This window comes from Rhinolophus hipposideros, assembly GCF_964194185.1.
Source record: "Rhinolophus hipposideros genome assembly, chromosome: X".
NCBI lineage: Eukaryota > Metazoa > Chordata > Mammalia > Chiroptera > Rhinolophidae > Rhinolophus > Rhinolophus hipposideros.
In genome coordinates this window covers 33,897,983-33,914,434 of record NC_138046.1, presented here as the reverse complement: position 1 = coordinate 33,914,434, position 16,452 = coordinate 33,897,983, and the positions used below count along the sequence as shown (strand labels likewise).

The window sequence follows — 16,452 nt, the reverse complement described above, 5'->3', positions numbered from 1 at the left end:
TCTTTTTCAAGATTTCAATCTCTTTTGTAAAATGCTCATGGTGTTCTTTGATTGTATTTCTGAGTTCATTAAACTGCCTTTCTGTGTTTTCTTGCACCTCGTTCAATTTTTTCAGAATTGCGATCTTGAATTCTCTGTCATTTAAATCACAAAGGTCCATATCTCTAAGTTCCTTTTCTGGAGACTTTTCACTTTCTTTCTGAACTATCTTGTTGCCTTGGTTATTCATGGCAATCACTGATTTACTATTTCTCTTCCTAGACATCTACAGGAGTGTCTTCTGCAACAGGTTGATAGGTATGCGAAGAGCTTTTGGAATTCCAAAGCTCTTTCTGCACCAGATTCAGAGCCCGTTTGTTTCAGCAGTTCTGTTTACTCCTGCAGGGATCCGCCCAGATAGTTCGGGCCAGGGGCGGGGTGAGTTGTGAGAGGTGGCCCAGAGCAATGGCGGCGACCACCACCACAGCCAGTCCTGCTTCCATAGCTCCCTCCCCTTTGCCGGAACTAGTTGAGCTGCGAATCTGTGTCTGCGGTCCACAGTTCTCAGAGCAGCAAATATTCCGTCCTTTGATCCGACACTGCTACTTGATCGCTTCTAGCACCGGGCAGGTGGGGGCGGGGCGAGCTCTGGGAGGGTAGGCACGGGGCGGCTAGTCTCCGTGCCTAAGGCTTCCGTTCTCTGCTCAGCAGTGAGGGCTTAAACCACGGATTTCAGCCCTCTTCCCTCTGTTTTTGCTCCAAGGTCTGCCGTGAGCGAGCGTTGTGTTCAGCGGTTTTGTATGCTGCCCCCTCAGCCCTGTGGGCCGTAAGCGGAGCCCTAGCAGTCCGAGTCCTTCCCTCTCCCGCAGCTGCGGAAGATCGGGAGCAGCGGGCTCCGAGCACTGAGCTAGGTCTGTGTCCTGCGCCCGCGTGGCTCCGTCTCCGCACTTCTCCTCTCCCTCCTCCCCCGCTCGTGCGATTCACCCACCTGGAGGTGAATTCAGTAGTCGGCCTCTTCGTCTTGCCTGTCTGCTGTGCAAGGAGTTTTTTGTGGAGTTATTGTTGTCCGATTCATTGTAAATTCCAGGGGAGCGTTACAGAGGCTCACCTCACGCCGCCATTTTTTTTGATATATGATTCTGCACATTTTTTAAAAATCTGTCTTAGACGCACCATTGAGTGGAGTGTAGAAATAATGCATACTTTGAAAGAAAAAAAGAGGGGAACGTGGAATGATAAAGAGTTTGTGAAAAGTAAAAGCAATTTGCAGTTTCAGCTCTTCACCTTGTGAAGCTAGTGCAGATTTTAAAATTTACTTACAGGATGAAGGCTACAACACATAGCTCACTTTTTTTATGTTTCAGGTGTCATAAAACATGTTTTATTACTAACTTAGAAACTCTAGTTTCTTACAATTACAGATAATAACAACATTGTATGTTATTTCACAGTACTTTTTTTTCTTTCTCATTTGTTTGTCTTTTTTTTGGAAAGCAAGTGATTTTATCATTTATTTTTAGGTAAATGATGCTAGTAGCTCATCATTTTATGAAAGGTAAAAATTCTGATAGATACAGTGCAAACCTATATATTTCACAGAGTTCAAAATCAATACTTTAGATACAGCATTTTTTTTTTTTTTGGAGATTAAACAACATACTTTTTTTTTTCGGCCTTTTATTTTTTTTTTGTCTTCCCATATAAATTTTATTTTATTTTTATATTTTTTTATTAGATTCAGGTGTACAAGACAAGGTAATACTTAGACGTTCATCATTTACATCCCTCACACTGTGAACCCTCCTCCCCACATCAATTATCCCTCCTACCTCACACCGAGCCATCACATTATATATATAAAATTATAGTTGGCATTCATTAATGTTTAGCTTCTGGTATACAATGCCATGATCAGGCATCCACATTATCTCTGAGTTGGTCTCCCAAATAGGACGAATGTCCATCGGATACCCAACAAAATCTTTGCAACATTATTGAATAAGTTCCCCAAATTAATTTTCAAAATACCCTGAGGCCATCTTGTGGTTACCAGCTACTTCCTAATCCCTTCACCTTTCCCCTTAACCCCAACCCCCACCCCCCGCCCATCTAACAACTCTCGTTTTTTTCTTTGTGTCCTCAAAACTATCTCTGATTAGTTCATTCACATATTCTTTTCTTTAGATTCCGCATATAAGTGAGATCATATGGTACTTGTCTTTCTCTTTCTGACTTATTTCACTTAAAATAATGTTATCTAGATCCATCCATGTTGTTGCAAATGATAAGATTTCTTTCTTCTTTATGGCTGTGTAATACTCCATTGTATAAATGTACCACAGCTTCTTAATCCAGTCGTCCACCGATGGGCATTTCGGTTGTTTCCATATCTTGGCTATTGTGTAAAGTGCTGCAATAAACATAGCAGTGCATACTGATTTTTGAATTAGAGTTTTGGATTTCTCCGGGTAGATGCCTAGGAGTGGAATTACTGGATCATAGGGTAGATCCATTTTCAGATTCCTGAGATACCTTCATACTGTTTTCCATAGTGGCTGCACTAATCTGCAATCCCACCAACAGTGCACTAGCGTTCCCTTTTCTCCACATCCGCGCCAGCATTTGTTGTTTGTTGATTTATTGATGATAGCCCTTTTGACTGGAGTGAGATGATATCTCCTTGTGGTTTTTATTTGCATTTCTCTGGTGGTTAGTGAGATTGAGCATTTCTTCATATGTCTTCTTGCCTTCTGTATGTCCTTTTTAGAAAAATGTCTCCTCAAGTCCTCTGCCCATTTTTTATTTGGTTTGTTTGTTTTTTTGGAGGTGAGTTGAGTAAGTTTTTTATAGATTTGTGATATTAATCCCTTATCAGATATATCATTGGCAAATATCTTTTCCCATTCAGTAGGATCCTTTTTTCTTTTATTGATGGTTTCCTTTGCTGTGAAAAAACTTTTTAGTTTGATGTAATCCCACATGTTTATTTTTTCTCTTACTTCCCTCACGCGAGGGGGTATATCAGTGAAAATCTTACTCCGGGTAATGTCCATGAAGTTTCTTCCTATGTTTTCTTCAAGATATTTTATGGTTTCAGATCTTACATTTAAGTCTTTAAGCCATTTTGAATTTATTTTTGTATATGGTGTGAGGAGGTGGTCCAGCTTCATTTTCTTGCATGTGTCTCTCCAGGTTTCCCAACAGCATTTATTGAACAGACTGTCTTTACCCCATCATACATTCTTGCTTCCATTGTCGTAGATTAGATGGGCATATAGGCATGGATTTACTTCTGGACTCCCTATTCTGTTCCATTGATCTATGTGTCTATTTGTATGCCAGTACCATGCTGTTTTGATTACTGTACCCTTGTAGTATAGTTTGAAATCAGGTATCGTTATACCTCCCACTTTGTTCTTATTTCTCAAGATTGCTGAAGCTATCCGGGGTCTTTTATGGTCCCATATAAATTTCAGGATTAAATGTTCTATTTCTGTGAAAAACGTCGTTGGTAGTTTGATAGGAATTGCGTTGAATATGTATATTGCCTTAGGCAGTATGGACATTTTAACTATATTAATTCTTCCTATCCATGAACATGGAATGTGTTTCCATCTATTTATGTCTTCTTTCATTTCTTTCTTCAGTGTCGTATAACTTTCTGAGTACAGATCTTTTACATCTTTGGTTAGATTTATTCCCAGATATTTTATAGTCTTTGGAGCAATTGTAAATGGAATTGTTTTTTTTTTAATTTCTCCTTCTGATGTTTTATCATTGGTATATAAAAATGCAACTGATTTCCGAATATTAATTTTATGTCCTGCTACTTTACTAAATTCATCTATCAGTTCTAATAGTTTCTTGGTGGAGTCTTTAGGATTCTCTATATATAGTATCATATCATCTGCATATAGTGATAATTTTACTTCCTCCTTACCAATTTCGATGCCTTTTATTTCTTTCTCTTGTCTGATTGCTGTGCCTAGAACTTCCAGCACTATGTTGAATAGAAGTGGAGAAAGTGGGCAACCTTGTCTTGTTCCTAATCTTAGGGGGAATGGTTTTAGCTTTTCCCCATTGAGTATGATGTTAGATGTGGGTTTGTCATATATGACCTTTATTATGTTAAGATATGATCCCTCTATTCCCACTTTCTTAAGGGTTTTTATCATAAAAGTATGCTGTATTTTATCAAATGCTCTTTCTGCATCTATTGATATGATCATGTGATTTTTATTTTTCATTTTGTTAATGTGGTGTATCACATTAATTGATTTGAGGATGTTGAACCACCCCTGCATACCAGGGATGAATCCCACTTGATCATGATGTGTGATCTTTTCAATGTATTGCTGAATTCTGTTCGCTAATATTTTGTTGAGAATTTTTGCATCTATGTTCATTAGAGATATCAGCCTGTGGTTTCCTTTTTTTGTGGTGTCTTTGCTTTTGGGATCAGGGTGATAGTGGCTTTGTAAAAAGTGTTTGGGAGTCTTCCTTCCTTTTGGATTTTTTGGAAGAGCTTGAGGAGAATAGGTGATAATTCTTTTTTGAACGTTTTGAAAAATTCACCTGTAAAGCCATCTGGTCCAGGGCTTTTGTTTGTTGGGAGATTATTGATTACTGATTCAATTTCCCTGGTGGTAATCAGACTGTTCAGGCTTTCTGTTTCTTCTTGAGTTAGCCTTGGAAGGTTGTGCGCCTCTAGAAAATTGTCCATTTCTTCCAGATTGTCAAATCTGTTGGCATATAGTTGCTCATAGTAATTTCTTAAATTTTTTTGTATTTCTGTGGTGTCTGTTGTCACTTTTCCTCTTTCATTTCTGATTTTATTAATTTGGGTCCTCTCTCTCTTTTTTTTAACGAGTCTGGCTAAAGGTTTGTCAATTTTGTTTATCTTCTCTAAGAACCAACTCTTGGATTCATTGATCTTTTGTACTGTTTTTCTGGTTTCTATTTCATTGATTTCTGCTCTGATCCTTATTATCTCCTTCCTTGTGCTCCCTTTGGGCTTATTTTGCTGTCCTTTTTTCAGATCCCTTAAGTGTGAAGATAAACTGTCAATTAGTGATGTTTCTTGTTTCTTTAGGTAGGCCTGCAGTGCTATGAACTTCCCTCTGAGGACTGCTTTCGCAGCATCCCATAGATTTTGGGTCTTCGTGTTCTCATTCTCATTTGTCTTGAGATATCCTTTGTATTCTTCTTTGATCTGCTGCTTGACCCATTCATTATTTAGTAACATGTTATTAAGCCTCTATGAATTGGTGTGTCTTCCTGGGTTTTTTTCCCTGTAGTTCATTTTTAATTTCATAGCACTGTGGTCAGAGAAGACAATTGGTATGATTTCAATTTTCTTAAATTTATCAAGGCTTGTTTTGTGTCCTAACATAGGATCTATCTTGAAAATGTTCCATATTCACTTGAGAAGAACGTGTATTCTGCAGCATTGGGGTGAAATGCTCTGAAAATATCGATTAAATCCAAGTGGTCCAAATTATCATTTAAGGCTGTTGTTTCCATATTGATTTTCTGTCTGGAGGACCTGTCCCTTGTTGTCAGAGGTGTGTTGAAGTCCCCTACTATGATAGTGTTCCTGTTGATCTCTGTCTTTATGTCCATCAGTATCTGTTTTATATATTTAGGTGCGCCTAGTTAGGTGCATAGATGTTTACTATGGTTATGTCCTCTTGTCGGGTTGATCCCTTTATTATTATATAGTGCCCATCTTTGTCTTTTAATATGTTCTTCATTTTAAAGTCATTTTGTCAGATATAAGTATTGCAACTCCAGCTTTTTTTTCGCTGCCATTTGCATGAAATATGTTACTCCAACCCTTCACTTTCAGCCTGTGTGTGTCTTTTGATCTGAAATGAGTCTCTTGTATACAGCATATACAACGGTCTTGCTTCCTTATCCACTCAGCCACCCTATGTCTCTTGATCGAAGCATTTAATCCGTTTACATTTAAAGTGATTATTGATAGGTACATAGTTATTGCCATTTTTAAATTTGTAGTAAATTGTTTTCATCTTTCTTCTATTTACAGAAGTCCTTTTAGTATTTCTTGCAATGCTGGCTTGGTTGTAATAAATTCTTTCAGTTTGTTCTTTTCTGGGAAGCTCTTTATCTCTCCATCAACTTTAAATGATAGCCTTGCTGGATAAAGCAATCTAGGTGGTAGACCTTTGTGTTCCATCACTTTGAGTATCTCCAGCCACTCCCTCCTGGCTTTCAATGCTTCTGTAGGAAAATCATTTGATAGCCTTATGGGAGTTCCCTTGTACATAACCTTCTGCCTTTCTCTTGCTGCTTTTAAGATTCTCTCTTTGTCTTTAAGCTTTGCCATTTTAACTATAATGTGTCTTGGTGTGGGCCTGTTTGGGTTTATCCTGGTTGGAACTCTCTGCCCTTCCTAGGCTTGTATGTTGGTTTCCTTCATCATGTTAGGGAAGTTTTCGGACATTATTACCTCAAATATGTTCTCAATCCCTTGCTTCCTCTCTTCACGTTCTGGTATTCCTATGATGCGCATGTTGTTGCGCTTGATGTTATCCCAGAGGTCTCTTAACCCATCTTCATTGTTTTTCATTCTTTTTTTCTTTCTGTTGTTCAGTTTGAGTGATCTCTGCTAACTTGTCTTCTAAGTCGCTGATTCGATCCTCTGCTTCATCTAACCAGCTAGTCATTCCTGCAAGTGAGTTCTTAATTTCCGTAATTGTGTTCTTTAGTTCTAGCTGGTTGTTCGTTAAGATTTCTATATCCTTTTTTAGTTCTAACTGGTTGTTCTTTATGATTTCTATATCCTTCTTTATGTCTTCTCTAAGCTCCTTAAACATTCTTATCACCAGTGTTCTGAACTCTGTCTCTGACAGGTTGGTTACCTCTGCTTCATTTGGTTCCAGTTGTGGAGGTTTCTTCTGTTCTTTTATTTGGGACATGTTTCTTTGTCTCCCCATTATGACTGACTCTCTGTGTTTGCTTTGATGTATTAGGAAGATCCCCTAGAGCTCTTAGTTCTTGCTGGGTTATCTTATGTAGTATGTGTCCTTTATATTTGATTCGGAGTACTTTGTTCTTCTCCTCTGCATGTGCTCCACACGTGGTTTGTGTGTTTAGTATATTGTCCTGTTCAAGAAGAACTTTAATTGCTTTTTGCTTGTGAGTAGGTGGGTTTAACTCCTAGGCCATCTAGTTGTGAAATTTGGCTCTGCCCACCGCAGGGTGTTCTGCTGGGTGAGGGTTGGCCACTTAAATGAGGTTTGGCTTCTATGGGCTCTTGTGCCTTCAGAGAATTCTCTCTGGTTGTGTGACTTGTAGGTCAAATCCAGTAGTACTCTGGTTTGGTCCTGAGTTGGCTTCTGGATATGTTGAATCCTGTGCCTCTTAAGCTGGGCCCTGTTAGGGCAGTTTCAGCACAAATCAGGTTACCAAGTACAACAGCAACAACAACAAAGAAAATAAATCAAGTACATTCACATGTAAAATACAACTGACAATCCCCACTCAACACAGGCAAAGATATCAAAGAAATAAGGCAGAACAAAGTAAATCACAACAAGCAGAAAAAAAAACACACCAAGGAAAGCAAAACAAAAAGCAGCACCAGTCTTGGCTTAAGCCCACCAAGTAATCTCCAGATTGTCCTCCGCTGTGCCAAAGAGTTCCCTGCCTATTGTGCAGGCAGCGCTGGTCACCTGGTGCCCAGAGTGAATTTGGGAGTGTAGATTTAAATGCGAGAGGCTGAGGGGTCTGGATGACAGTTTTCAGAGAGACCGTGCAGTTTCTTTCCTTTCCTGCACAAATGCACCGTGAGAGTAGCTCCACCAGCCCTGTGCCCAGTACTCCTGAGTCTTAGGGTCCTCCTTCCGTGGGTGTGTGCCAGGGGGCGGGTGGGAGATCTCTAAGCTGCTGAAAGCTGGGAGCTGCGTCTGCCACTTACTGCTGAACTCAGGGAGTGCTTCCGCGGTTGCCCTTGCCCCGCCCCAGGCCAGCCAGAGTGGGTGGGGGCTGGGGATGGAGGGGTCTTCTCTCTCCCAGGCCAGCCACGTTACACTCCTCCCACAGGCCCGAAAAGGTGGTGGCTGGGGGTGTGGGACTGTCCTCTCTCCTCGTCCAGTGAAAATCCCCTTCTCCCAGCCTCTTCCGAAAGTCAGAGCTGGCTGCCAATCTTCCCACCGCCTGAGAACAGACACCCCTCTGTAATCTGACACTACTCCTCAGTTCAGGGGTCAGTTTAAGTCTCTGGAAGGGCAGGGGGAGTATTCCAAAAGTGGGGTGAGGGGCCCAGGTGTGGCGTCTGAGTTCTTTGTCTGCCCTAGGGCCCACAAGCTGCCCGCCCCGGCGGGAGCGATCAGCTGTGGGATGCAGGGAAAGATCCCACCTCCTGGACCCTGCGCTCTTTGCTGCACCCTGGGCTCCCGTGGGACTCTAGAGCCCCGGGTGCTGCCTGCCGCTGCTGCTGTGGGCACGCTGCAGGGCCGTGGTTCTACCGTGGGTGGTGGGGAGAGCGCAGTGCGTTTCCTCTTGCCCTCCTCGCTCCTCCCCTGCTTGCCCTACTAGTGCACCCCAAAACAAACCTTCCATGAGTCTCCTCTCCCTCCTGGGATTGGTGCAGCAGTCGCCCTCCGGCCTGGGCTCCGCCTTGGAGGGGGGGCGCGTTTCCACTTTGCGCCTCTCTCTCTCCCCCCCGCTTGCCCACCTAGCGCACCCCAAAGCAAACCTTCCACGAGTCTGCCCTCCATCCTGGGCGCCGTGGCGGCGGTCGCGTGCCAGCCTCGGTTCCGCCGTGGGGGGGGGGGAGCGCGCTTCCACTTCGCTGTCCTGCCTCCTCCCCTGCTCGCAATCAGCGTTCACCTTCAGGTAATTCCTCCACAAGTCTCCCTGCTGTTCTGCGTGATGAGCAAATAAATCCTTGGTGTTCTATATCTCACTGTGTCTTTAGAGCTGCGGTTTACCGCCGCTGCCGCAGCCGCCGCCAGCCTGATTCCACCAGGAGACCGCATATTTCTACTCTGCTCCCTTCCTTCTTCCCCTGCTCGCCCAATTTGCGCACCTTCAAGTAATCTTTCCACGAGTCTCTTAGAAGTCTCTTAGCTGTTCTGCGTGATGAGCAAAGAGTTGTTTGATGGGTTATATGTTCCATTTGTAATAAGATCCGGAGGAGAACTCAGAAAATGTGCCCAGCTACCGCCATTCCTATGACGTCACCCTTCATTTGTTTGTCTTGTTCTTTTGTTATTTTTGGTTTATATACCACATGTCAATGAAATCATATGGTTCTCTGCTTTTTCTGTCTGACTTATTTCACTTAGCATTATACTCTCAAGGTCCATTAATGTTGTCACAAATGTTCCTATATCATCTTTTCTTACCGCCGAACAGTATTCCATGGTGTATATATACCACAACTTCTTTATCCATTCACTTATCAAAGGACATTTTGGTTGTTTCCATGTCTTGGCCACCGTAAACAAAGATTTTTGCAGTATTTTTATGTCTACTTTTCTCTTGTTGCTAATTTACTTCCATTAACTTCACACCTCCTCTTACATTTCTTTGAAAGGTATGATATGGTCCTTAAAATGCATTTTTGTAAATACTAAATGTTCAGCATTTTACAGTCATTTCATTATGCTAATCTCAAAATCTGTCTTGTGCAACAAAACTATTTGAAATGAATATTAAACATTTTAAAGCTGCAGTAATGAAGGGAAAGATACAGGAAAGTGACAGGTCTTTTTAAATAAATTATAAAGTCTTGTCTTGTTTTAATAGGTCTTTTAAGAATGTCATGGGGCTCAGAAAAAGCAGAGAACCCTATGATTTCACTGATATGTTGTATATAAACCAAAAAGAACAAGACAAACAAATGAGAAACAAAAACTCATAGACACAGACAATAATTTATTGGTTACCAGAGGGTAAGGGGGTGGGGGGGGGTGATGAGGGTAAAGGTGATCAAATATATGGTGATGGAAGGAGAACTGACTCTGGGTGGTGAACACACAATGGGATTTATAGACGATGTAATACAGAATTGTACACCTGAAATCTATGTAAATTTACTAACAATTGTCACCCCAATAAATTTAATTAAAAAATTAAAAATAAAATAATGTCATGGGGCTGACCCATCGGTCAGTTTTTATATAGTCTCCATGTGAAATGTGGGTTTAAATGGCTATAGTTTCACTGATAAGAAAAGGGAAATGTAAAAATTCTTATAGAACTTCTTCCCTATGAGTTACACTGCACCTTTTCCCAGTGAAACAATTTAGGCATCAATGCCATAGAAGGGAGGAAAGTGGTAGAAATTCCACCAATACTCTTCTCAAAACTATTGTCTTAGGGGGAAATGTTGAATACAACCTTGTACATTCAACACTGATTCCAAGGAAGCTCCCTCTTCCATCTATGCTGAGGATTCTGGATACTATTATACCATTTCTATGTGGATATTTACCAAAATTATCCATGCCCATAAGTATAGCATACTATTAGCTGTATAATTACCAATGTCAATAGCCATATAGACAAGGAGGCCACAAAAATGACCATTTTGCATTTGGATTTATTTTTAGTTATGTCAACAGCCAATCTCAACTAAGTCATACAGATTAAGCACATGATTGAGTCAGCTCTTATGGTGGCCAAAATTTGATTATGATATGCAGGTTTGATTTTAGATCACACAGACACATAATCCATTAGCCTCAGTAGAATGGCACAATTGTAATTTCCATAAATTACTGTATTTTCTCCACATTTCAAACAGACAATGCATAAACTATTATTAGTATTTACAACAGCATAATATACCCCTTTCCATATCAAACCGTGATTCTGGAAATACTCCAAAATCAATTTTCCCCTTGGTCTCAGTAAAATCCCACCATTCCAAATAAGAATGCATTCACAGTTCCATTCTAAATGAACAACGGATAATAAACAAAAATTATACAAACATGTTTGGTTTTTCTACAATTATATTTCTCAGTGTTTTTAGGAACATTGCACCTTTTATAATTTACACACCATTCTGAATTTTCATATACAATTATGAATATTTCATACTACAAAAATGTGGGCATTTCTTTCTTATTGTATACGTATAGATTATTTATTTCTTATTTTTCCTCCCTGTGTCTCAATTTCTTTATCCGTACAATACCTCCGTTTTCTTCTCTGTAAAATAGTACCTAACCATAGGGATTAAAAGAGTTGACACATAGAAAGCAATTAGGACTCTGGCACATAGGAAGTGCTCTATAAGTGTTAGCTATTATTGCTTTTATTTGTATTACCCTATTACTATAAATACTACTTTGGAGGATTATTTTTTTATACATTAAATTACTTCCAGAGTCAGATCAGTCAAAAATAAATTAAACGTATATGAAGTAAGCAATAATGAAGGAAGACTATGAAAGCTCCAAATTCATTATTGAAGTATTCTGTAAACTTTTAGCATTTGGAAGTGTGACATTCTTTCTGACTCACCCAGATGTTTTAACCTCTTTTCTGATTAAAAGGGAAATGTTCACCATTAAGATACTGAGAGAGGACAACTATTAGAAAAATCTGTTGCAAAGCAGATTTTCACATCTGAAAAGCTACAAGTGATGATGTTCAGAAATAAATAAGGGTTGTTTTAAGCATCCAGGGATCGATAGGAATTACAGAGTTTTTTTAAAAAAATCAAGTAGTTTTGTTATACTGTGTTTCCCCAAAAGTAAGACCAGGTCTTATATTAAGTTGTGCTCCAAAAGACGCATTAGGGCTTATGTTCCGGGGATGTCATCCTGAAAAATCATGCTAGGTCTTATTTTCGGGGAAATCTGGTAGTTAATCAATAAAGAACACTATCAAAACACCTGCCAGAATTATTTGATCAAAGTGCAAAATCTTAAACAACTGAATTTTCCAGAGGCTAATAAAAGGTTATCTTGGGGCACAGGAATTTAGATTTGTTTCAAAGTGGTAAAATGTAAGTACAAAGGAGAGCTTGATTTGCCGTCTTACAACCCAGAACTACCCTCTTCCCACATAGCCTGGAAATGTGCCAGGCTCCTATACCTATTCTTGACTTTATAACAGAGTAAGTTCTTTTCCTGTGAGCTTTTCTGGGCATGAGAGAACATAGCCTAACCAGGATGGAGCTCTGCCACAGAACAGAACTACCCTAGGGATAATGTGACAATGTTTTATAAAATCTAGCGACCAGAGTTTCATTTCTGCAGACAAAGCCAGCCTTCAGCAACATTGTGAAGGAGACGAAGTTTCCTCATTGCAAGCCATCACACATCTCTGAACATTCAATGTCCTCACACTGCCCCCTAACTTCCCATAGACCTTTTCCCTGAGTAGTACTCATGATGTAGCACCATGACTTTCAATCCTGGCTGCACCAAGCTTTATAATGCTGTTGTTTAGGCTCAACCACCAGAGATTCTGATTTAATTGATGTGGGGTGGAGCCTAGGCATAGTTTTTTGTTGTTTTGATTTATTTTCTCTCCAGCTCCCCAGATGATATTGATGTGCGGGTAGAGTTGAGAATCACTAATGTAGAAGAATAACATTTCTCAATTGTGTTTGCAGACCACTGCAATCACCAGTGATGCTTAAAGGGTGGGGGCATGGGTGAAAGAGGTGAAGGGTATTAAGAAGCACAAACTTCCGGTTATAAAAATAGTCACAGGGATGTGAAGTATAGCATAGGGAATATAGTCAGTAATATTATAATAACTATGTATGATACCAGATGGTCACTAGATTTATCATGGTATTACTTTGCAAGGTATATAAATGCCTAATCACTATCATGTCCACCTGAAACTAATAAAATATCATGTTAATGATAATTTAAAAATACATTTTAAAAAGCAATGCAGGTTCTTTTCCTTTTTTAAAAAGGAATGCAGATATTCTGAATCGGCATTTTATCAAACACCCCAGGTAATGCCAATTCATAGTTACATTTAAGAACAAAATTTTCCCTTATTAAAACTTGCCTATCTTCTGTCCCATTCACTACTAATTGGATAGACTAATCCAGAATAAAGTCATTATGGGTGCTGTTGAAGTCAAGTGTTACATTTTGATCAAGCTTCCTGAAGAAAATGCAGAGGGTAATCCCAATAGTAAGAATTTCTATGATAGGCCGGTAAGGGTGATTTTGTTTATTTGGTTATTGGTGTGGGGTGAGGGGAAGACAAACCTTTTAGTGCCTCACAAATCCTATTATACAGGTAGTTGCCTGCTTCAGTTGAGGCCTGTCCATGTGCTAAGTCTTAGTAGAAGGGAAGAGTTTTGATCCCTGGAGCTAAGCTCCGGAGCCCCAATAGCCATTTATATAAAGATAATAATAAATATTATCTTATGGCTCCTTGCCCCATGAGTGACCAACTCCACAAAATGGCAATGTCTTTATTAAATTTATTAAACTCAAAGTGATGAATACTCACCAGCACCTACCCATTTATCTTCAAATATGTAAATGTTTATTATGACTGTTTGTTTCTCCCATGACATCACCTTACATCAGTGGTCCTCAACCTTGGCTCCACACTGTAATTACCTGGTGAGCTTCAGAAACATACATATGTCTAGGTTCGACCTTCCAGGTTCTGAGTCAACTGTTCTTGGATAGGCCTGAGTTTGAGCTTTTTAAAAAAGATTTCAGATGATTCTACTCTGCAGGTAAAGCTGAGAACCACTTGCCTTAAAGGAAATGGAGCAGTCTTCCACAGGTGTGCCCAGCAAAGTTCAAGGGAAAAAAATCTGATAAGTAAAATTACTATGTGAGCTGGAACTGGCACAAAGAAGATATTTTTTCCTGTGATTGAAAAAAAACTAACAACCATGCTTTGAAACCCGCATAGGCCTGAAGAGAATTATGCATGAATCATCATCATTTGTCATCATGACATGGGGTGTTGTTGATGTGTTACTTTTGTTTGATGTGTTAATTCCTTGACATCATTTACTTCCCTCCTTCATAAAATACATTGAAAGCAATTTTCTTTCCAGAAATAAAGATAAATATTTCTTAAACTGAAATCTGGCCCCTCTGGGTCTGGATTGGTCTTTGTTTTGTTTTGTAGGTCACTCTCCGGGCGCATTGTTGGAGGGGTTTGGTGGTTCTTCACCCTGATCATAATTTCTTCCTATACTGCCAATCTTGCTGCTTTTCTGACTGTGGAGAGGATGGTTTCTCCCATAGAGAGTGCTGAAGACTTAGCTAAGCAGACTGAAATTGCATACGGGACCCTGGACTCAGGATCAACAAAAGAATTTTTCAGAGTAAGTTCTTTGCAGTTATTTGGGACTGCTGATTTTTATTTTATCATTTTCTAACAAGGGCAAATTCACAGTGCTTTTAAGGGAGGGTTGGGAAAGACTGGTAATGTTATCAAGCTATAGCATCTTAAAAACAGCACTCTTTGGTTGGTGATCTAATTCATTATTCTTTAGAACTAAGACTCCTTTGTGACATAATAAATAGCATGTCAAGAGCTCTAAGCTTGAACTCCCCGGTTTGAATCCCAATCCTGCCACAAAGTGATTGTCCTTGAGCAAGTTATTTAGCTTCTGTCAGCCTCTGTCCCCTTACTTGAATAATGAGGCAATTGAACTAAATGATATCTATTCTCCCTTCTTGCTTGTACAAAAGTGGTGATTTTATGTCTCAGAAGTTCACAGAAGTTAGGTAATTGACTCTGTCTGAGACTCTGAGGAGTGATGGACTATAAAATTACATATTTAATTTTAGACATTGGTTTTCTATTGAAATTTATTACAGTTGTTTCAAATATTCGTGTACATGCTGATAACTCAATTTTCAGGAAAGCTGATAACTGTTTTAATTTCATGAGTACACTTATTCTGCCCTCAAACTCTCCCCTCTATAGGCCAAATCTTAGTGGGGAAACAGCAAGTTGCTGACTAGCAAAAGTTAGTAACACTACATAAACACTGTCAAGAGGAAAGATAAAAGGAGATAGAGACAGAGAATTATAGAAGGATAATATAACAGACAGACCATTTTCACATAAACTATCAAGATCTTTGTTCTATAGCAACTGGACTATAAGAAAGGCTACCAATGAAGTCATTAAGAACGCAAATGTTTTTTCAGTTGCCCCAACTGGGAAAATATGCTAGTTTCCATTAGAAAATGAACCCATTCTATGCATTATCACTGCCTGCTACTTTAATCACTGCAACTGGTTCTAGCAATGATTCAAAAACCACTTGTGTAGTAGGTAGAGAGGAAATGTTTAGTCTTTCTATCCAACCAATAATTAAGTTATTGGATGACAGGTGTAATTACTGACTTTTCCTCAAAGGTCCAGAGTAAAGAAATATTGTTTAAACCAGCTTGTTTCAAGAAATCAGTAAGAAATATATTTCTACATGTATTATCATGAGATTTGTCCAATTATTTTGTGAGAAACCAGGAGGAGTGTGTTTCTTGAAATTATAGCAATTAACTAAAAACTTTTCATTCTCTGAAGGAGAAACAGATAGTTCTGGGACCCTTCGAAAATTCTCATTGACTCTGGATATCCCTATTTCACTTCTACCACTGTTGACAAAGCAGATCATAATCTCCAACCAGGGAGAGGAGCCCAGTACTGGAAGTATCAAAATTAATTTTTTTTTAAAAATGATACGAAGACCCTCTGTAAATAACCTGGCCTTGACCATCACTACTATGACAGTACCAGAAGTTTATCTGGGAATAATCTCCTGTTCCTATGAAATCACTCACACATTTCAGGGCAGGAAGCCAGGGATTTCCATCTGCTGAGTAGTTAGCCCATAATCAGCTCCATGGAAATCTGGTTTGGTATCAACTTCAAAAGAGCTTATGTTCACCATCCCAATAGGCATCAAGTTGCTAAATGAAACAATTGACCACTTAGACTATCAAGACACCAGACATACCCTTTGATGAGAAATACTTGTTCCACGGGAAAGCATTTTTCCTTCAACAACAATTAGAAATTAGGAAGGTATGCTTTATATGGTAATCAATAGATGGCATCAATTTCCAATTAACCTTTTAAAAGCAATCCATCCATATTGCAGGCAAAGAAGGACCTCTGGGACTATTTATTATCATAAAGTCTTGAAAGTGTGACCAAATAGTCATTGTCCCCAAACCCACAGCCCATCCCCTACACATTTTAAGTCTTTCTCAAAAATCATGAAAGCATGTACTAACCCATTCAATTACAGAGCATCATATTACTGGAGTCAATTTGAATCAACATTCAATTCTAAGCAAAGCTACTGCCACATTCTAATTGGTTTACGGTTTCTTATGCTCACCAATTCCTAGTGACCTTTGCAGCCAATGAGTAATTTGTATGGAAATGGAACTGTTGAAAATCTGATTAGAGAAGGAGCTGGATACTTCTAGATATAAGGAAGTGCAAATCATTTTCTAATTTCCACGTGCCACT

At 39.4% G+C, this 16,452-nt stretch overlaps 1 protein-coding gene across 6 annotated transcripts in view; it reads left to right on the top strand.

Moving 5' to 3' along the window:
- The window catches only part of GRIA3 (glutamate ionotropic receptor AMPA type subunit 3), a 652,505-nt gene that overhangs the window by 486,112 nt on the left and 149,941 nt on the right, over nucleotides 1–16,452 (top strand). For all 6 annotated transcript variants that reach the window (XR_013992917.1, XM_081042112.1, XM_081042113.1 and 3 more), the window contains one exon: nucleotides 14,086–14,284. Coding sequence is in view for 5 of the 6 variants with exons in the window: in XM_081042112.1 (XP_080898238.1) it covers nucleotides 14,086–14,284 (199 nt within the window). In the remaining variant the exon portion in view is untranslated. The remainder of the gene's footprint in view (nucleotides 1–14,085; nucleotides 14,285–16,452) is intronic.